At 36.9% G+C, this 22,019-nt stretch overlaps 1 protein-coding gene across 1 annotated transcript in view; it reads right to left on the reverse strand.

Annotated features, from left to right (window-relative positions):
* VPS13B (vacuolar protein sorting 13 homolog B) overlaps window positions 1–22,019 on the reverse strand; it is a 433,772-nt gene that overhangs the window by 136,690 nt on the left and 275,063 nt on the right. Inside the window, exons 31-33 of the mRNA XM_036379056.2 lie at window positions 17,527–17,730; window positions 8,284–8,410; window positions 6,472–6,615 (exon numbers count right to left, since the gene is read on the reverse strand). Coding sequence (XP_036234949.1) covers window positions 6,472–6,615; window positions 8,284–8,410; window positions 17,527–17,730 — 475 coding nt within the window. The remainder of the gene's footprint in view (window positions 1–6,471; window positions 6,616–8,283; window positions 8,411–17,526; window positions 17,731–22,019) is intronic.

The following is a 22,019-nucleotide window of genomic DNA, read 5'->3' on the forward strand; positions in this document are numbered from 1 at the left end:
GGTGGACTTTACTCAGTGATTGGCATGAGCTAGGTCTAGAAGTAGAATATTATCTGCCAAGGTGACAAACACTGCTGCAGCTAGTACTTATGCAGCCTAGGAAGAGTGCTCAAAGGTCAAATACCTAAAAGCAGGCTTTAACAAAGCAGAAAACATTAGCCAGCAGGTCATGCCTGGAATTTCTGAAAGAAAACAAAGATGTGCCCACACTAGGTTTCCCCTGTTTGGTTCAACACTTCCCCCAGGTGAATGACAGCTTGTGCCCATTGCCTGTTGGCTCTGACTGCAAATTATGCTTGACATATGTATCAGCTATGAAGAAAAATTCCAATCAGACACTTCAAGTCCTAGATCATTCTTTGTGAGACTGTTTTGCCAGCACATCTGAGTCCATACTTCATCAGCTCAGGTGTTCCTGCAGTTCAACAAGAAGATTTTTTTTCATGTATTTTGAGGGGGAAAGTAACTTCTTAAGCATCGAATTTGTGCAAGACCTACTGTATTCTAATGGCTAGCAACACATGAGTATAATACCAAGCACACTGAAGAACTTTGGAAGGCTTGTTCATTGCTTAGGCAAAAATAAAAGAATGCCAGCTAAGGGCAAGGGAGGTCTGAGAGGGATCCAAAACAGGGACAGCTTTTTAATTTCTAGTTAAACCGTGAGAAAATATTTCCATATTTTTCAAAAACTGATTGTTGAGTGCTGCATTCCTCACTACAATTAAAAACTTGTGACTAAATATGATGGAAGGAAAATATGATGAGTTTGTCCATTCTTTCAGGAAAGAGCTTATGCTATTTTTATTCGTATATCATATACCAATCTGAATTTCAGACTGTATAGGATAGCTAGGGACTTTTAGCCTACAGAAACATGCACTTGGGCTAGCAGAAAATAAACAAACAAGATAGGGATGAGGCAAAGTTTGCCTTGGCTGAATGGCAGGTCTCAGAGGGTTGCGATCAGTGGCACAAGGTCTAGTTGGAGAACTTAAACTAGTCGTGTCTCCCAAAGGTTGGTACTAGATCCAGTCTTGTTTAACTTTTCATCTCTGACTTGCATGAAGGGGCAGATGCCTCCTCAGCAAGTTCACTGATGGCACAAAGCTGGGAGGAGCAGCTGATACCCCAGAGTGCTGAGCAGCCCTTCAGAAGGACCTGGGCAGGCTGGAGAGATGGGCAGAGAACCATCTGAAACTCAACAAGATGAATGCAGAGTCCTGCACCAGGGGAAGAATAACCCCAAGCACCAGTACAGGCTGGAGGGTGACCTGGTGGAAGTAGCTCTGTGGAGAAGGACCTCGGGGTCCTGGTGGACAATAAAATGGCCCTTGTGGCCAAAAGTGCCAAAGGTTTCCTATGGTGTCTTAGAAAGAGCATTGCCAGCAAATTGAGGGAGGCAATCCTGCCTCTCTACTCAGCTCTGGTGAGGCCTCATTTGGAGTGCTGTGTCCATTTCTGGGATGCTCAGTACACGAGAGATATGGAGCTCCTGGAGTGAGTCCAATGGAATGCTATGAAGATGATGAGGGGGACCTCAGTTATGAGGAAGGCTGAGGAGCTGGGCCTATTTGAGAATGACTTTAGAGGAGATGTCTGAGATGGGAGTTTATCAACATCTATCAGTATCTAAAGGGAGGGTGTCAAGAGGATGGATCAGGCTCTTCCTGGTGCTGCTGAGCAATAGGACAAAAGGCAATGGGCAGAGAGTGTTGCACAGGAAATTCCACCTGACCATGAGGAAGAACTTCTTTACTGTGTGGGTGACTGAGCACTGGAACAGGCTGCCCAGAGAGGGTGTGGGGTCTCCCTCACTGGAGATAGTCAAGCACTGTCTGGACACAATCCTGTGCCACGTGCTCTGGAGGACCCTGCTTGAGCAGGGAGGCTGGACAGGAGAATCCACTGTGGCTCCTTCCAACCTGACACATTCTGTGACTGGTTCTGTGATGGAGGGGATAAGAAGAAATATACCATAGGGAACAGAAAGTGAGTGAATGCTCTCAATGGACATCCTCTGGAAAATATTTCAGATGTTTCAAGTTGCCTTGAATTTTAAAAGCAATCCTCTTCTCTTCATCCAGAGCCACAGTCCTCACAAAGACATTGTGAAGAAAAAGTAAGCATTTCTAAGTACCTTTTAGTTTTTCAAGGAAGATACAAAGTAACTGTTCTTTGCATTCAATGCCTCCAATGTAGTTATCAGACAGGAACAATCTTTAGGACAAATTTAAAGAAATAATTTTTGTATACCTCAATTTTTCTCCAAAAGTCTAGCCTTAAACTCAAGCTTATTGGAAACTAAAAGTTGCTAATGACCTCAGTAGCCATATTTGAGGAGTGTAACATTCACTGACTTGCAGTCAGATATGTTACTCATGCATTCCTACATGGTCAGCAGCAGACCAAGATGTGTGTTGGTTTGAATTTAATTTCTTTTTCAAAGAGGAGTTCTTGTGTTTTCTGCTTCTAAATGATAGTATGACAAATAAGTCTTGCCAAAAATCTCCAGGTGGTAAGTGATGGACACCAGGAAATAGATTCGCCAGATGAAGAAATGAACTCCTTGAAAATTCACCTGTTTTATCACTGATCAGCAGTTAAACTAGTTATCATTTATACTGGAAATACTTTTACCAGAATATTAAAAATTCTTCTAAGAAGAAGGAAATGTGGCCCTTTTATTGATATTTCACCTATAATATTAGATGTATCACTGAACAAAATCAGGACATTAACGGCACCTCACTCTTATATTTGTATTTCATTTCCTAGCACTTCTGTTTCTGTTCTCCATGTGTAGGCATTATATATTCTTCTTCTAAGAATTTGGCATATATTAATTTTGAAAAAGTGAATAATTACAAAAAGGCAGCAACATTCTTTGCCCCTCAGGTAATCTATCAAACACCACATATGTGTCCTTACTCTAAAGCTGTCAAGTAGATCAAAGCAATATTCTTTGCAATAATAGACTATACCTTATGAAGAAGTCAGTACAATAGGCCCACTGTACATCAAAGATTTATAAAACAGTATAAAGCTAGGTCTTATAATAAGTAAAAACACAGCAATGGAGACTTGGCATGAAACCTTTTGCAGAATATTAAAACACTTGAAGAAAAAAGAGATTTACCCATAAATCATCACTTCTTTTTTGGTTTTTTTTTTTTTTGTCTACACAAATCTTTACACCATTGCCCTGTAAACCACCAAATACAGTCCATTTGGAAATCACACCTTTAAAGTTTAAACAAGGGGTTGCTACTTTGATGACTGTCATGCTTTACCCCAATCTGATTGCCTCCTGTGATGGGATGATTGATTCTGAGGACAGAGTACTAGATAACATGTGCTTTGCCATTAGCAAAGTTGTCCAAGGTTAGGCAGTTTTCCACAGCTGACTTTTATCCAAACACTGAAGTGTGAACTGAATGGATGGGCTGTGAGGTTGGTAAAAACCACACTGGGCCACTAAAACCAGAAAGTAATGTTCAATGTTCCAAAGTACAGCTAAACTCCAGTTACCGACGGACATTTCCCATGGTCTGATCATGTTTAATGTCTTTATTAAAGATCTTGGCAATGACACAAAACATATCCAAAGACAGATGACACCAAACTGGGAGGAGCTATTGAAACTGCCTTCAGAGGGACATTGCCAAAATGGAGAAATGGTTTAACAGAAACCTCATGGAGGAAAAAGGTAAACCTGGACCTGGACCTGGAGATGGCACTTGCCACGGTCTAGCTGGCAAGGCAATGATCAGTCAAAGCCTGGAATTGATCCTCTCAGAGGTCTTCTCCATCGTAAATGATTCTGTGAAATGGTGAGGTGGCAAAATCCCAAATCAAAAACTTGCTGGAGGCCAATGCTACAGAATAGCTTTGCAGAAAGGAACCCAAGAGTCCTGGTGGCCAACAACTTGAAAATGTGATGATTTTGAACAAGTGATCACATGATCACTTGAACATGTGATAAGACTGTCCCTGTAGTGTGGGAGCCTGAGCATTTACTGGGAAGCATCAGCAGCAGCAGAGCCACTGGATCAGAGGTGAGATGATGAGATGCTTGCATGTCAGCATCCCGAGCACTGTCTTTAGCTCTGAGCTCAACAGCAGAAGACTGACAAACCTGAATGGGCAGGGGGTTATCAAGAGGATTAAAAGGTTAAAGCACAGAATTTATAAGGAGAGGGTGAGAGAGCTAGGTTTTTTCAGAAAAAGAGAAGGAGAGAAGGATAAGGACGATGGTGGGGCATCTAATTACTGTTTCCATTTACTTAAAGCAGGGCTATGAAGAAGATTAAGTCAGACTGTTCTTGGAAAGGTATTGTGAAATGTTGAGAGGCAATGACTGAAAGTTTTATCAGGCAAAATTCTGCATGGATATAAAGACAAAAATATCCCAAAGCAAGGGTAATTAAGCACAGGACAATTATCCACATGGTCATTCCCCTGAGGTAAAGAAAGATTTTACTGAACAACATCCTGAAAAGTCTAATCTAGCTTGGACATTAGTCTTCTTTTGAGTAAAGCATAGTTTCCAGAAGTGTCTTCAATATAAATTATGCTTTGATTCTTGCAATGAAATAATATGCAGGTGTGAAGTATGAAAAGCTATGTGCTACTGATTTCATTCACCAAGATTAAAACAGCAGCATACAATCAGTGTATGATGTTTCTTTCTGCTGACTAAAGAACCACAAGAATAATAATAAATGTGCATATATTAGAGGGTAAGGTGGCTTCACTTAGGCACACAGAGCTACACATTACTGAAGCAGAACTGGACAAAAAGTAACAAACCAATGTATTTATATTTCCAATACAGTAAGTCCAGATGTAGTTCTATGACTTACTAAAGACAAGGCAAACACCTTGAGACAGAACTATCCCCTTACTCATTACAGGAGACCTCACTGATGCAAGGGAGTTACCGATGAAGAGCAAATAAGTATCTTATTATTTAGTCAACAAAAGTCTTTCTGAAATTTGGTAGCAAATTCCTTTTAAGTTTTTACAGTCCAAGTAAGTCATGCAGCACTTCTGCACAAAGCCAACTCAGAATTTAAATTCTTGGCATCTATTCAAATCTTCTGATTCTGTCCATTCCACTGACACTGAGAAAACAGTGCTCTACAAATAACTTATTGAAGATATTTCTATATATAATTTGCAGTATTCATCTCCAAAGAGGCCCTGTGTCTGTAAAATATCCAAGGAAAAGAAAAATACACCACATTTCTTTTCTACATCTTTCATATTTCCAAATGTTAATGAAACAATGCCCTTTATTTCTCTCTATCCTTGGGAAGTGATAAAGGAATGGAGGGCGATGTGATGCCTAGATTAGCTCAAACAGCTTCTGGGGTTTTGACAGGGTGAAGAGAAAGGAATGTAAATAGTTTGGCTGCTCTAGAGCATTCCTTGCTTTCACCCAGACTCATGTGCAATGCTGAAACTGTGAGATTCAGGAAAAGAAGGAGAAAATCTTCTCCAGGTTTCCCATTAGCCAGATTTTTGGAATAGTTGACTGTGTCTTGCTCAATAACTCTTTTCCCAACTCTTGTTCTTATTTGCAAAGGTACCTCAATAGGTCCAACAGCCATTCCAGTGGAATTAGTGCTTTGTCATTTATTAACTCCTATTATCTTAAAGATGCTGTCAGCCTGACTAGATTCCAAGTTTTGAAGATAAGAATTACATACCTTTTCTTAGGGCAAAAGTTTTCCCTATCTTCTCCTATTTTTTTTTTTGTTTTGTTTTTTGTTTGTATCAGCGCAAAAGTGTCAGTGTGAAATTTAAACTTACCAGTCTGTGACAGTGATTGGCTTTCAATATAAACTGAGGTATCAAGTCCCAATAACAAAGAATGACAAAATTCAAGAGATGGCTGCTGATTGCTGATCACTAATATTCACACTGTTCAGATGCAGGATCCCTCATGATGTACCAACATTTTTACTAATGAAGTATGAAAATATTCAGAAGTGGATTGAGTTTTAGGGACTTGAGTCACTAAGACAGTAGTGGTTACTAGGCACAGAAAAGATTTTGTAGTTTACTAGATTTAGTGAAAGACAATGTAGCATGTGAACTTACAAGAAAATACCAAAGATTCGAGAAAAGTTCAACACCAAATAATCTCAAAAACCCACTTCTCAAAAATTTGTTTCCTTCATCATTTACATAATTCTCCTTGTACATTACATAAGATAATTCTCCTTGTACATAAGATGTTGCAGAACCACTATAATAACAATATTTACTGAATAATACTCTTAACATTCTTTCTATTCTTAAATCAACATCAGAATGAATTTTGAAACTGACCATACAAACAAAAACCATGTATTTCCTTTACCTATACATTTTTTTCTAGATGGTACAAACACCTGCTCAGAGCTACACTACATTGCAGATGGACTTTTTAAAAATCCAGTTGCAAGCCAGGGAAAAACCTACCTCAGTGGTGCTACTGGAAGCTTCCAGTCCAACCATATTAGCTTGTACCAGCTGCTGAAGAAGTTGCACTTGAGCCACATTGAGGAAGAAGTCCAAATTTGTTGTCATATTCACTTCCAAAGAATGACCACAGACCAAAATTTCCTGTGAAATTAAGGGAAAATACTAAGTAACAGCCATTGGGAAAATAATTTTCAGCTTCTATATAACTGTATTGTGGTTCCCTGCTGTAGTCAATACTTAACATTATATATAACATTATATATAGTACAAATGTGGTCTTTTTAGGAGAAACTGGTGTGTCATGCTTCTAAAGGATGTGGCTTATTCTTTGCATGGCTTTCAACAGCAGAACTGTTAAGGCAAACTTTGCAAGAAAAGCATCTCATGCACAAGGCCTTGTTTCCATCTATTGCTAGTATCAGTGGGCTGTCAGAGTGTCCTTGGCAATGATTCCAGTTCTCCTTTCCTTCCAAGAAAAAGATATCGTTTTTTGATTTTTTGTTTAAACACAAACTCTGCTTGATTTATAATGAAATAATGTGTTGGAACTCACTGATAGCCAACCTGATTGATTTCTCTTTGCCTGTAAGCCATTCTTAATACCTTGGCAACACTAGCTGAATAGCCACTGTTTTATTGGTGTTGTCTAGCACAAATAGAGACCTTCACCACTGCTGGCAAACAATAAAGAGATGAAAAACAGACAGAAGGGGAGAAGAACTGCTCTGTCTCATGAGAAGTTTGCACAGTGCTCAAGCTTTAATTTAAACTAGACCTCTCCCTTCATGATGGAATGTCATCCAGGGAATAGATAACAAGAAGAATGCGTCTACAGAAAACACTGAAATTCTTGAACATAAGTATTAGCAAAGCTCAGATTTTTTTTAAACTTGAATAACTTCTATGCATTGCAGCCATACTAGGGCTTTCTATTTCTTTTTTACATTAAATAATTTTCCATCTAGCCTTCTGTGGACCCTTTACACAAAATGTGAAACTGTTGATTTCTTCTCTCTATGCCCACCAGCTGTTATTTTCCAACAATGTACACCCACTGCATATTGAAATACACCTCTAGTACCCTTTACACTCCTGTACCAATTTTGCTCTTCCCAGGAGGTAGTTTTTATGAGAAATTATCCTTATGAGCAGGCAAAAAATTTCTGATATCTTCCGTATATAAAATGTTCTTGAGCTACAAACTAATGGCAAAAAGTCAGCCAGTACGTTTTGTGTATAACCTGCTTCGCAGACTTATTCTTAACTAGCTGAACAACGCACCAGCAAAAGTGACTGTTAAATCTGAGTACCTGGAAGTACTCATGGCAAAAGTAGGGAAATGGATGCTTAGTGGCAACCTGGGGTCTTGGAAATCTGGATAGGAGAACTCAGCTTAACTTTCTTATAGTCTACAGACAGCATTTTCAGGTTTCTTTATGAGAAGCTTGTGAATACAATGTTTCGTTATGCTGCACCTCTTCTCAACACCTTTCCATCACAAACTTTTAAAAAATATTGCTGGAAATTATTAAAGGATTCCCATTTTTGGAACTGAAATAACTGCTTATTACCTCTGGCTGGACTGCCTTTAGTATCAAATGCTATACAAAAATTCTTTCTCCAGCAGAGAAAGAACATTTCAGCTCATGACATTTCTCCAGTTGGCAATTTGAAAACACACCTGAATACTTCAAATGGTAGAGTGGTAAAATACTAAGATTATTCATATATTAAAATATAGTAAAACATATATTAAAATATTAACATATATTAAAAATTATGCTATTTCTGTAGACACTTTGTACAAACCTCTGGGTGTAAATTCTCTGCAGCATCAATTTTTGTAAAAATAATGGCAGGAGCTGCAGTTATTCGAACGGTGAAATCTGTTAAAATGGGAGTTAAAATAGCTCTCCTTTCCTGGTGCCGCCTTATGCTAGGAAACAAAGGGAAAAAAAGCAAAGATTAAATTACATTATAAATTGTCGAGAGGCAAAAACTTTCCATATTATTCTTTACATCCAGCACATAGCAGAAAACTTCTTCATGGGCTTCTTAATTGGACATTTGATTGCTACCTTAATAATCTTTAAGTATCATTATTGTATGTTGCAGTGTGATGCCATTTCCTGTTTCACCTATCCCAACCCCCAAGGTGTGCCAAGCTCTGCTTTCCCCTCCCCCTGTCTCCGGGGGTTAAAAGGAGACGGGACCATGTGGTCGGGATTCTGTTGGGAGCTGTCACAACATTCAGAGGTCTGTCATCCTGGAATAAAACTCTGGATTAAAACTCTACAATAGAATCCTCTCCTTTTCTCTTCACCGTCGCCTGAACCTTTTCCACCAGAGGTAAATTGAGTTCCTACCATGCCTGGACTTGTTCCGAGTGCCCAGCTGCAGCATCCAGCCGGCCAAAGGTGTCTCTGAGGTGAAACACCACAGCTGCCACCTTTGGTCCAGCAGCAAGAGCCAGACGAGGCCAGGCACATTCCACCTGGAAATATTGGGATTATTGTTTCCATAATTGTAAATCATATTAACTCCAATCCTGAAGGCAGACTTCTATCTTCATTTCACAGGATAAGTAGGTCTAAATATTTGACTCTTCAATCTATCTCCAGGTAGACAAATTTGACACTTGACACTGCTTGTTTTCCTGTTTAATGCACTATACACAATAATTTGAAGAAAGATGCAAACTTTATTACCAGTATTTTTAAACCTTGCCTGTGGATGCCCTTCACTTTATAGATGGCTGTTTTGAAGCCTACACAATATTTGAATTTGTGCATTAAAAGTCTGTGTTGAAGAAATATGCATGAAACTGACACAAAAATGAAATACATGAAAACTCAAACTAGCAAATCCCAGGCAACACTAGGACTCTGACATTAAATCAGTAACCATTGTCCAAGACGTTTAGAATTATTTGAAAAACAGGGATGTCAGTTCTTCCTCAACTCCTTCTGTCACTGCTTGCTTTTGGTACTTTTTCAGCTAAATATCAACATTTACTTACCAAGAATATTTGTGTCATTAATCTTGGTAATTGCATTTATTTTTTAGCCAGGTGTTTAGTTTTGAGGTTTTTTTTTGGTTTCTCTCTCCCCTCCTTAACCTACAAATAGTAAGCCTACAAGCGCAACTCTTCTAGATGGATCACTAATAGCTTATGACAACACATTCCAAATGGCCAGAATCTTCTGGGTCAGGTCAAATAAACTATTGCCACAAAATGCCATCTGAGAGCCTCTGATGAGGGAAAAAAAATGTAATGAGATCAAGATGTAGTTCAGCCCCTAAAAGAGGATACACTTCAAATTGCAGGGAGACTCCTTCCATCAAGACAGTTTTTGATAATTTTAATTCTTTTTACCTATTATTGTTTGTAGCAACATCAAATACCCACATTTCACCAAGGATAATTCTAAAAATCATCATAAAGTTATAGGTCTAAGGTAAGTTTTCCTATGCTTACAAAATAGAAAATTGTCAACTATGAAATGATGCAAGGTTAAAGAACAAACTACATGGCCTTAGAGAAGAAGTTAACAGATCCATGTAGAACTCTTCATCAGCATGTCAGTCACATTTCCCTGTATTAGCTTTAATTTTGCCATCTCAAATGGAGACATGGCAGTTCAGGCATCAGTGTAAATCACACAAGTGAGCCAGACATGAACTATGCAATTAACAATTAGCCCCTACCATCAGCTAGAGTCATCCATGTTAATGTATTAACCAATATGCTTTTATGCCTGTTTATGCAGAAATGACTTGACTGCATGCAGAACAGGTATTGAAATCCCTTGATTAAGAAGGGGCATTGTGATGCATAGTCTAGTAATGGTTCTGTAATGGGTTCTGTAGAAAAGCAAACAATCTCAAATACTGATGGTTTATAAGCCAAGAGTTAAATCATAACCTGAGGTGGAATTCGGTCTACTGCAAAAGATACAAAATTCATACTGCAGAAGATACAGAATTCATTTTAGTGCTTAGGTATTTCAATTTTGATGCTTCAAATTCTACTGATAATTTTTTAAAGTGTCCTCAAAACATGTAGAAAGGATGATGATCTATAAGGGAATATAAATTATACAGTGGAGGTAGGCCTTAAAACTTTTAAATCTATTTAGGACAACAGTAAACAGAAGTTAAGAGCAGATGCCACAGAGCTAATATTGGCAGAGCACAACTCTAATAAACTTTTGCCTCAAATGACCCTCATTGCTGAGGAGGCTGCACACTACCATAATAAGCGTGCAGCTTAAGAGTAAGTCAATTAGTGAGTGAGAAAACTACCATCTTACCTTAGAAGCTTTAGCATTTTGGTCAGCTGTATCTCTGTTGGGCTCTAATGATGGCTTTTAGAGCAAGGTTAGTCTCATTAGATCCCCAAATTAGAAATCAGACTTGTTAGTGGCTAGTGAACATCTTAAGTTGGAGTTCTACAATTGTTTCTCTCCCTGCCACCACCTCCATTTTAGATTCAAACCAAATTATTTTTACCCAGTTCCTATTTCCCCTTCTAAATGGATGAGAAAGAAATGCCTTTTTCTTTTAAGACAATGAAAGAGCTAAATAGGAGAACAATTCTATGAAAGAACATGCAGCTATAGCTATACTAGAAAACTTCCACTTGAAGTTTCTTGAAATGCTAGTAAGTATGACTTTAATATATGAAACAGAGCTGTAAAAGCAAGTTATTTTTTGAACCTCAAACCCTCAATTGGCTCTCTTCAATCACTGATCAAATTATTTTTCAGCTTATGCATATTCCCATTTCTTAATTTTCATACTTTATACTAGTAGATACCCAGTACACTTCATCTTAAAGGACATTTTTGGTAATATATATTGATTACTGGTTTGTTTATTTTAATTTTATTTTTAAAATCATCCTTATGTGCTATCCCTGTCCGGCTCTACTTACTACTTTCTGAATTTCTTGTGGGTGAATTTGAACCTCAGCCAAATCAAGTATTAGGAAAATAATTGTAAGTACAAACAGAAGGCAAACAGAGCACAGTAAATAATGAAGGGAGAGGATATGAGAAAGAGTACAAAAGGAACAAAGAAACAAATTCCACTTTGAATTATTGAGTCTTCCACACTGCACCTAAGTGCAAGGCTAACTTAACACAGGTGTACGCCACATGAGCTTATGAAAAAACTTGATTGTGAAGAGTGTAATGATGGCTCTATGTCTGCAGCACATTCATTCCGTGGTTCATTTATGCATCTGTTATATATTTGTCTTGGAAAAAAAAGGAAAAACTAGTATTTTAAAGATGTTAAAGCAGTTGATCATCTACACTTAAAAGTAAGTGCATTTGAAAGACCATATGCTAACGCAAAGGAACAAGGCAGTTAAGCAACTGTGATAAGGTTTGGAGGTGCCTTAGTGCAGAATTTGGGCTTTATCTGCACAATAACACAAACCCTGGTTATGGACCACAGATCCACATTGCAAAAGCACAGGATGAAAATGGTCTCTGTCCTCAAAGGCTTACAATTTAAGTATAAGAAAAAACACACCCACAGAGAGGGAAGTAAAGGTAAACTACTAACAGCAGCATGGGTAATGATATCCATACAGTGGCAACCTGTCTCCTGGTTTTTATATTACAGTATACTAGAAATTAATTTTTTGGAAGGATTTTGAATAAAGCATTGCAATAACAGTGTGAATGTTCACAGCAATCACCTTTATAACACACAGGAGTGAGCAAGGCAGTGCCTCTTTGAAACACTGAACACGTTGGTCTTGGTAAGTGGCATGAAGAGGTCTGATGAGCAGGGAGTGTACATGAGTCAAAACAAATGAAAGAAGACATGAAAACAGAAATGGATAGATAGGGGGTCTGGAAGTGCTGTGAAAGCAAAGACATCTAATGATTAATATGACAAAGAATGTTGTGGGAAGAAGAGAGAAAAAGAAGAGAGAAAAAAATTCTGAAGAACAGAATTTTGCAATGGGAGCAACAACATTTGACTACATCAAATCAAATCATCAGTACTGGATTATAACCAGTCAGAAGCACATTGAATTTATACAAAGAGGAAGGACTGCCAAAGAGATGATGTTGCCCTAATTAAGGAGATGCGATGATGTGAGACTGGATAAGCTGAGAAAATGGACAAGTAGAACTAAGTCCTACTACTATGACTCTCACGTGGAAAACACTAAGCAAAACAAACACAAAACATGGCCACTAATAGCTAAAAATAACCTAGATGCAAAATTTAGAAATGTTAACCTTATTATTAATTATATTTTTTTCTTAATAATACCTTATTGACTTTGAGCCCCTATATACATAAAAATTCACTAAGGGAGAAACTTGTATACATTCAGTACATGAATAACAATCAAAAGCGCATTTGCACCATGTAATTTTACTAGCTACAGAAAGATGAGTCCTCATGGAGAATTTTGTGATGTGAAAAAGAAAAAAAACATAGTAGCATGAAATAGGCCACAAAGTCAAAGTGTTCTCTAATAGTGTTGAGGCTTTCAAAATGTCAAAAGATGTTATTTAGGACAACATGTTAACTTGAGACTTATGAAAGAATTTTCTCTTGCAGGCTTCCCCTGTAGCTGTTTAAATCAGCTAATCCCTGATACACAAATGTATTAGGAATGTTTTAGGATATCTAACTACTGATGACTACTTCCCATCCTTTCAGCTTTCTGAGGTGTTGCAAAGACATGTCACATGGCAGTAAAATATCATAGCAACATTTTGAGGACCATCTAATAATCAAAATTAGAAAATAAACAAGTGTACACTACCTGGCTGTAAAGAATTGCTATTTTCATACTAGAAGACTTCAGTAAAGCTAACTTCTATCTTATGAAGAATGCTGTGCAGCATTTCTTTGCTGCAGATTAATATAAAAAATAAAACATTTTAGATTCAAACCACATTATTTTTACCCAGTTCCTATTTCCCCTTCTTATTCAGAAAGGCTTTGTACAGTATGAATACAAGCACAGCTTAAGGTACCATAAAAGACAACAATTAAAATAAATTACTGAAAAAAATGCATTGCATTTTAGTCCAAAAGATGCAAGGGGAATGTCCCTACTTCCTTACACAAAGATCTAGAGACCAATTTTTTCGGATCTTTCCTCATTAGAAGTTGGCAAGCAGCCAAGAACTTTCTAAAAAAGCATGAAAATGAAAACTATTCAAAGAAAAATCTGCAGGAAACCTTTCTGAGGATCCTTGCAGTGGTATCTTGTTCAGTTTTGTACAACAGATCATTGGCTCCCTGATGTAGTCCATGAGAGCTGTTCCAGATGGTGGTATGCCAAGGACAAAACTGTAACACAGTATATTGCCACACTCAATTCATTACCACACAGAGAAGTAATGCGTTTAAGCTCAATTATTATTTTTTTTAAACAAAGTTTATTCAGGCTGCAGGAAGCAGAAGTTGCTGCTGGGAGCTGTAGAAGGATTGCACAGGGATGGGGGCGAGGCCTCAAGAGAGGATATATTTCTTTATTTCCTTCAGGGCTGTTGTTTTTTCCATTGAGTGGAGGGAGAGGGAGGAGGAGATCTGCAAGCTGAAAAAGCAGTTTTCAATCAAGAAAACTTCTTTCGGTTAAGTACTCCCAGTTCCCCACATGCTGTTTGGTAAAGGGAATAAATGTGGACAGGTTTCATTTGTACATAACCTTATTAGAACTGTCTGAATGTTTCCAGTATTCTTTTTATATATTACACCATTAGGGAGCTTTTTATAACATCCATGGTGAAGTATAAACATTTCATAATGGAAAGAGTTATGATCCCTGATCCTCAGTACAGAACAGCATCTAGACAGTTTTTTCTGCAAGGCTGCATCCACCCTACCAGAGAGTTCCAGTTCCCCCATTCTCCTTGGCATGACCTGCAGAGACACAGGAGGCATCACACCAGCATTTCACTGCAGCCCCTCTTGAAGAATCTTACACTAAACACCTGCAAGTATTCAACAACTTTGTCTTAGAGTATGACAGCTTGATTTCCAAACTGCAGTGTAAAGGTTGGGGTGGGGGCGGGGAAACAATCCCTTAACATACTAAGTAGTAGAAGAACTGAACTCTGGAAAAAGTGGTATGAAAATTCAAAGGATTTACTTTCAGAGTAAAGATTGCTAAAGCATTTAAATGACAAATTATGTCAAATACCTTCAGATACTTGTTTGTGTGATATCCATAGATCTCGGACTTAAAATGATTTGGTGTTCATGCAAATTTTAAAACCAGGCCAAATTTCAATTGTAGATTAAATTACAATATAATTTATTTAAAAATTTTTGCCATTTTATTTTTAAATAATCCAAAAATGCTTTTACAAATGGGAATGGAAAAGGAATGGCTGGTATCTATGCGGAAGTTTTCTGTAAACTAAACTATGTAAAGTAACTATGAAAAACCTCGATATAGGCTGGATTCTATACTGCCCCACATAGCATTAAAGTATTACAAAAATGAGAAAAACAGATTCCAAAGAAGGATCTTTAGACTCAATGATCCTAATATACCAGAGCACTGGGTAAGAATAAACAGAAGTATATTAAAACCAAACAAAGAAATTAACCTTAAAAGAACTCAGCAAAAATCATTCATTATATTCCAGGTTAAACATATCTAAGAAACTTAAAGAAATCTAAAAAATGGTATCAAGATTAGATGAGGGCATAAAGCTTTTATGGTATCTGCAGTAAGTAGTAGGATAAATTTAACCCTGGAATCAGTAAGCACCATGTAAAACATCCAGCAGCCGCCCTCTTGGTGCATGCTGGAAATAGCGCCCTGGATGGCAGAGTTCAGTGCATGTTCTTCCAGTTCTCAACACATCACTTCCACAGGTCATAAAATAAACCCAGACATAGAAAAACTGACTGATAACTAAAAAGCAAAAATGCAAAGATCCTGAAAAAACTTTAGTAAATATGCAAAATTTAAAACCAAAAGGATAAGAAAGCATTCATACTTTTTCTTGAAAACAAGCTGGAACTAAAATTCTGTAATTGCACACCAGAAAGGAAAATCTAATGTATTTAATTACAACTGTTCTAAATTAAAACCCAAGTAGAAGATTCATTCAAAAGCAATTTTAAACCAAACATACTTATTTGTATTCTAATAAAACTTCATTTTGGAAGTCTGCTGAGGAAGCATGTCCAAGCAGTTACAGGAAAAAAACCAAAAAGAGAACTGATGATTGTCTGTAACAGCTGCCTCTCTTGTCCTATTAGCTTTTCAGTAATCCAACCAAATTTCCTATCAATCTATAACCACACAGCTCAGACCCAGAGTGTGCCAGCAGTAGGATTTCAGTCACCAATGGCAAGGAAAAGGAAAGCCAATCTCTCAGTGGCTGGTTTTACTATGTTAGCTTAAGCTGCAAATTGGCTGCAAGTCCTATGGAAATTAACGTAATCTTATTTTTCAAGATATTGCAGTGGATGTGGAATTTTGGGACAAAGAGCCTCACAATGCACCTGTCCAACATCAAGGCCCAACCATAAAGACATACACATTTTTTAAGGCTAGGAATTTAAAATAAAAAACCTCTGTGGAATTATATGAGTTAAAAAGATAAATTGTTAGAAGACAGTAAAGAACCACATGATCTTATAAATGAAGACCAGAATCTATTTCTGTGTTAAAATTTTTATCTGCACTCCTGTGACTCTTTGTCATTTTATCATCTCTTTGATTAGAACTGTTTTTCCTGCCCTCTATTTTTCAATGATAAACTGGAATTTATTATTGACCACATCTTTTTCCTGCATGCTCTCCTCCAGAGTGAGCTTATCTGCCCTCTTGGCCTTGCATCAATACATCACTTACAAAGCTCAGTCTGTGTGCCATCCTCATGTAGCCTTTGCTACAACTTGCCTTACTTTTAGAAAAATCTGAGTCCTCTCATCTCCCATTTTTTTTGAAAATTAAACCAGAAGTAGTTATTTCCAGATGATTCTGCCTGCTTTTCTATATCACTTTTAGGAACTCATCCCTAAATGGAGATAGGAATCATACTTTAGGAACCATAAAATTATGCACATATTTCATAAAAATTAGATTGTTTCTGCATGAATTAGATAGAAAGGACTTTTGTATTAAAATAAATAGCTAAATGTATAGGCAAAGAGGCATTTACTAGCAGAAATGCTTCTAAATCTACAGAATTACTTGAAAGCTTGCTCTTGGCCATCAGACCTTACTCCTGCCAGTTTGAAAACTGAAATCTGCTACACAGTCTGTAAAATTTAGTTTTAAACTACTTGCATGAATTTTTAAGTACAAAAAAAGTATATTAAAACCAAAATAAATACATAAAATCTTCACAAATTACCAATTAACTCCCCCTAATTTTATATTTGAAAACGTCAACATTTAAAATAGCAAACAAGTGCATGCATGCTTTGTCTTTCAACCCTGTTTAACCAGAGGGTGCGACTTTGTGTGCACATATACAATACCCAATAAAGGAGACTTAGCTGAAATATCTAATTCTCAGAATTCATCTGGTTTTAGTTACAGAAGTGCAAAAACCAGTTCAGAATCAATAGGAAATGTTCTACTTTATCCCTCTCTAATTTAGAAATGTCTAAGCTGGTTTTACTCAAGCTTTGTAAAAATACAAACAAAAGAAGTTTAGAAAAAAAGAAAAAAATACACCACCACCACCACCACCAAAACACACCCTATACCCAAAAAAACCCCCAAAACAGAACCTCCCATTGCTTATAGGGACTGAAAAGCTGAAGTCTCAGCCCTGGAGTTATTTTTATGGACAGACAGTAAGTAACTTGGAGAAGAGCTTATAATGGAAGCAAAGCACACAGTAACTAGACAGTAACTACAGCATAACAACAACAGTAATATGAATTTCAAATATGTAACCCAAAACTCCAGGGAAATGTGCTTGTAATGTAAAGCAAAACCAGTACTGAATTATTTAATTCAGGTATATTGTGGATGCTCTCTGCAGAGTTTGTGCTATCTATTTTCAGAAAAGAGTAAGTCTTTAAAAAAATCCCTACCTACTGGCCATGTTCCATTCAAGTGCTGGATTTTGAGAATTTCTCTCAGTCTCTGTCAAAACCCCTCCTTTTCCATTTTCTTTCTCTGGTTTCAACTGATTCCAATAAGCAGTACCAATGTTGATAGATTGAAGATCTATTTGGTATTGTCTGTCTTCAACTTCTGATCCAGGGTCTCGAAGAATTCCTAGATTTAGTGCTCTCCTGTAATGTCAAAAAAAGGAAAAGAAATCACCAAAGCTCACAATAAAACCAATCAGATATTCATTGAGATCCAAATTAACAAAATGAAGGCACCAGTTTCACCATTTTTGTCTACACTAAGCATTATTTTAATTTCAAATCTTCAAAAGTACCCATCTGCCTCTTTCCTATGGAATTCAATGGGAGATCTGCAAATGAACATATTCCTCTATTTAGCCAGACGTACCAAAGTTGATATGAGATCAATGCATCAACTTCATTGCACTCTCAATGAGATTTATCCAAGTAGCCTTGTGGGGAAGTAGGACTGATTCATATCTACTGAATGGATAAAGGATGTCACACTGAAGTCCTCAAAAAGAACAGCTACATACCAGTCTAACCACAAACTATAACCAACTGTCCCACTGCTCAAATTTATCAAAGAATAAAAATTAAAAAGAGTACTCCAAGATGATGGAAAAACAACTCAATCCTTTTACCACTGTATTTCAGCACAGAGGTTTTTAAATAAAATTCTTCTAACAAGTGAGAAAAAAGCATTTTTGAGTGAACCACATTCCTTGTGGATTCCTTTAAAGTCTATGACATTAGATTCAGTCTTGAGCTGAGTTTTGGAAACAGTCAGACTCAACTTCAACAAAATATTCAAGAGTTATTAAATGAGTGGGGGCTGCTGAGATAAATTTTACCTGTGACCAGTAACAGAGGAGTCTTCTACTGCCATTCATCGTCTGCTAATAAGCACTGGGAAATACTAAAAAAAAATTATCTTGCCCTTGCTATACTGGGAACAATACAGCCTTCTGTGCACTGCTCATTTGATATTATAACAAAAATCCACTGTTATATAATCACTGTTTTTCAAAATAAGGGACCAAGGGGATCTTAATTTTTTTCCTTCAATCTATGATCACAAATTGTAGTCTTATTTTATTGATTTCATACATCTGCGTTGAAGCTTGAGCTTCTCACTGGCATATGACATCCAATCTACTGTTCTGTTCAAGGTCTTGGGCCAAAATGATTTAGTATACAGCTGCTGTCTTCACAGAGAAATTAATAATTCTGTAATTTGTGTGAATTTGATACTAATAATCTAAACATAAATAACTATTGAAGTAGCACACCCCAAACTGCAAACTCAAGAGTACAGGTATGCAAACTATAGGTGTGCAATCTGTTTCAAAGTGTAATCCCAGTGCTGCCCAAATCCAAATAACAGTTGAAACTGCTAATACACTGCCCTTGTTACCAATGGAGTATGTTAGCAATTAAGAAAATTAAGTAATGAATCATATGTACCCACAGAGACATGTGGATGACAGGAAAGCCATTTTGATCAAGTCACTCCTGAAGAGGCAGTGTGATGGCATTGTTCAGTAGGCCCTATAACTTTCTTAAGTGCTTAGTAGAAACACACTGAAAATCTGTTATGTCAGTAGTGGTATTTCAAAATTAAATGTGGTTTCTTAAAACTTAAGAATGTGTTTGTCAACTTTCCACACAGAGAGACCTAACCACAACCACTGTGCCTTTTATTATTCTTTCTAAGGCATTATTTCATCAATGAGAATGCAGTTTGTTTTTATTTTTAAACCCACCACAGTAGATTATTGTATGATCCAATGTCTATTTTCATACTTTGTCTAATACAAGTAAATACTGGAATATTTGTTTTGTGAAATATTACTTAAAATAAAGCACCAAATCACATATTTTCGGAAATCTTCTTGTGTATATTAAACAGAATATGATAGTAATTTCACATGCACAATGGATTGTTCTCCCCTTTACTTCACAGTGACCATTTTTCATTTCTTCTTTTATGAGCAGCTTGATAACTTGCAATAGGCTCATCTAGATATTCGTTAGACTCATTCAGCATAACCTTGTGAACCAAATTCCTTGAGCACAATGTGTCTGTATGCACTAATCTGAAACTCCCCACTGTGACAATGGCCTCCTTACCCTCACAAATTTACTTATTTAAATATAAACCACAACAAAGTCACTCTTTGGCAAAAATCTTTAGGTGCAGTAAAATATACAAGGGCATTATTTAAAGAGAAGGTACTCGGGTATTGTCTTGCTGGTATCGCATTTGTCTGCTGCATCTTTTTTTAATGCACTTTGGGATATTACACCCTAATATTTTCAGCTTCAATATTTTCATGCTGATATAAAAGTTCATATTTGCATTATCCTACTATTACTAATCTCCTATATATAATATAAAACTCCTCTTCTGATCGTTCAGATACACTTTTGAAATCCAAGCATACTATGTTTCAATAGATAACCCATTTCAAGAAACACATATTTTACACATACATGTAAAATACAAGGATTAGTAATGAATGCCTTGATGTTTTGATGAAGCTCATTATGGCTTTCAGAAATTGCATCATGCCAGTTTTATACCTGGATCAAAATATAGCCTTTTCCCAAATATATATAATATATATACACAAGCATTTACATAAGCCTTCATTTCTAGTTTCCCATATCAACAATTTACATACAGTGATATACACAAGCACTCATTTCTGGTTTTTCCATATCAACAATTTTCCTAAGTATGTCTCCAATATATTAGTTGTATACTTCCTAAGAGAATGAAGGTATGTTAAGCCACAGCAAACCTGGCCTAATCTTAAGTCCACGTTCTTTGTATGAACTCCGAATCCTTTAAAATCCTTGCAGCAAATAAATTCCGGAAAACAGAGTAAGCCAAATTCACGACTTCTCTACCTCCAGCAAAAGTGATGTTTTATCAGCTGAAATGTACTGTAGAGGTTATGATTTTAATTGCTTCCCTCTTCTGAAAACAACTTCACTATCTCATCTAATCTTGGGCAGGTGGTGCAGAATACAACAGCTGGTCAACAATACAGTAAGATCACAAGCAACCAAAGACAACCATAAGCATGTCACAGGAAACACAGGTTTAAAGTTTTTCTCTTTTTTAAATTGATTTTGCGTGGGTCAGGTTTTTTGTATGTTTATTTAAGAGGCAGTTCATGTTGAACCAGTTACTACATACTGCTGAATAAGCATAATTCTGAGACCCACAGTAAAGAAGTTACATTTATTCACTTACAGCTCATCTGAGACCTACAAAAAGCTAAACAAGCCAGGAAAATGGCTGTTAAAGACTACACATTATGTAATAATAATTAAGAAATATTTGCAGACTTTACACACAACAGCTAATTTTTATTAGTACTTACTGGATCTCTGTGTGGAGTGATTTCTGCTTCCAGGTACAGAGATAATAAACCTATCTACCTAAATTTCACTTATTAAAGGTTTTGCCTGGTGATAAAAGATCCTTCCTATCCTAATTTACAAAGGAAACAGAAAGTAAGCTTGGATAAATATTTAATAAGCTATGGCACATAGGTAAAAGGACTCCTTCCTCTTCTGCTTAAACTTGTGAAGTCTCAGGCTAGATGTGGTCTGAAAGTCCCTCACCTATGCATGAGATGTGACTGACTAGTGTAGAAATCACAGCAGTATTCATCACTGACCTAATGCACCTTCACTGATGCATTAGATGCCTTTTCCCCAATTCAGCTCAATGAAGTTTCCTCCTTGACAAAGCCATTGAATGTATTTTACCAAACAGGGAAACTGAAGCAAACGTTTCTTGGACTCCATCTGGAATGAGATGCTATAGGTGTCAAGAAGAGCACAGAACAAAAATATGGTAAACCAAGAGAATCTATGACAACACTGGCCTTTGAGAATGCTAAACTTCTATAAGTAAAACCTCAGACAGGAATCAGCTTTTCAAACAAAGGCAACTATTTTTTCTTTTTTTTTTGGAATTTTACCAAATAGATGGTATAATAGATACCTAGATGTCTTTTTGTCACAGACAAGATAACATTTGAGCCCTTTGGAGAGAAACAGAACTTCCCCAACATCACACAACATATAGGGACATGACCTAAGTATTAAAATAAAAAAAATCCTATAGCATGACTTCCCATGATGGAAGTCCTGGATGTGCCTAAATTTGGATATATTGAATTATTTGTGAGGAAGATGGAAAAAAGAATGAGAAGTAGAAAAAAAGGAGAGCACAATACTGGCAATGAAGAATCATAGAATCAGGGCACTAAGGCTGAAATTAAAGCAAAGAAGCGGGTAAGAACATTCTAATGCTGCAAGAAGAGAGAAGGAGACATCTTTAGGCAAGAAGAGAAGGTCCTCACAAGATCCTGGGTACATATTCTGCCATACTGAGTGATACACACGTCTTCCAGGACAAGGGTTTGCTT

This window comes from Molothrus ater, chromosome 1 (assembly GCF_012460135.2).
Source record: "Molothrus ater isolate BHLD 08-10-18 breed brown headed cowbird chromosome 1, BPBGC_Mater_1.1, whole genome shotgun sequence".
In the NCBI taxonomy this organism is placed as follows: domain Eukaryota; kingdom Metazoa; phylum Chordata; class Aves; order Passeriformes; family Icteridae; genus Molothrus; species Molothrus ater.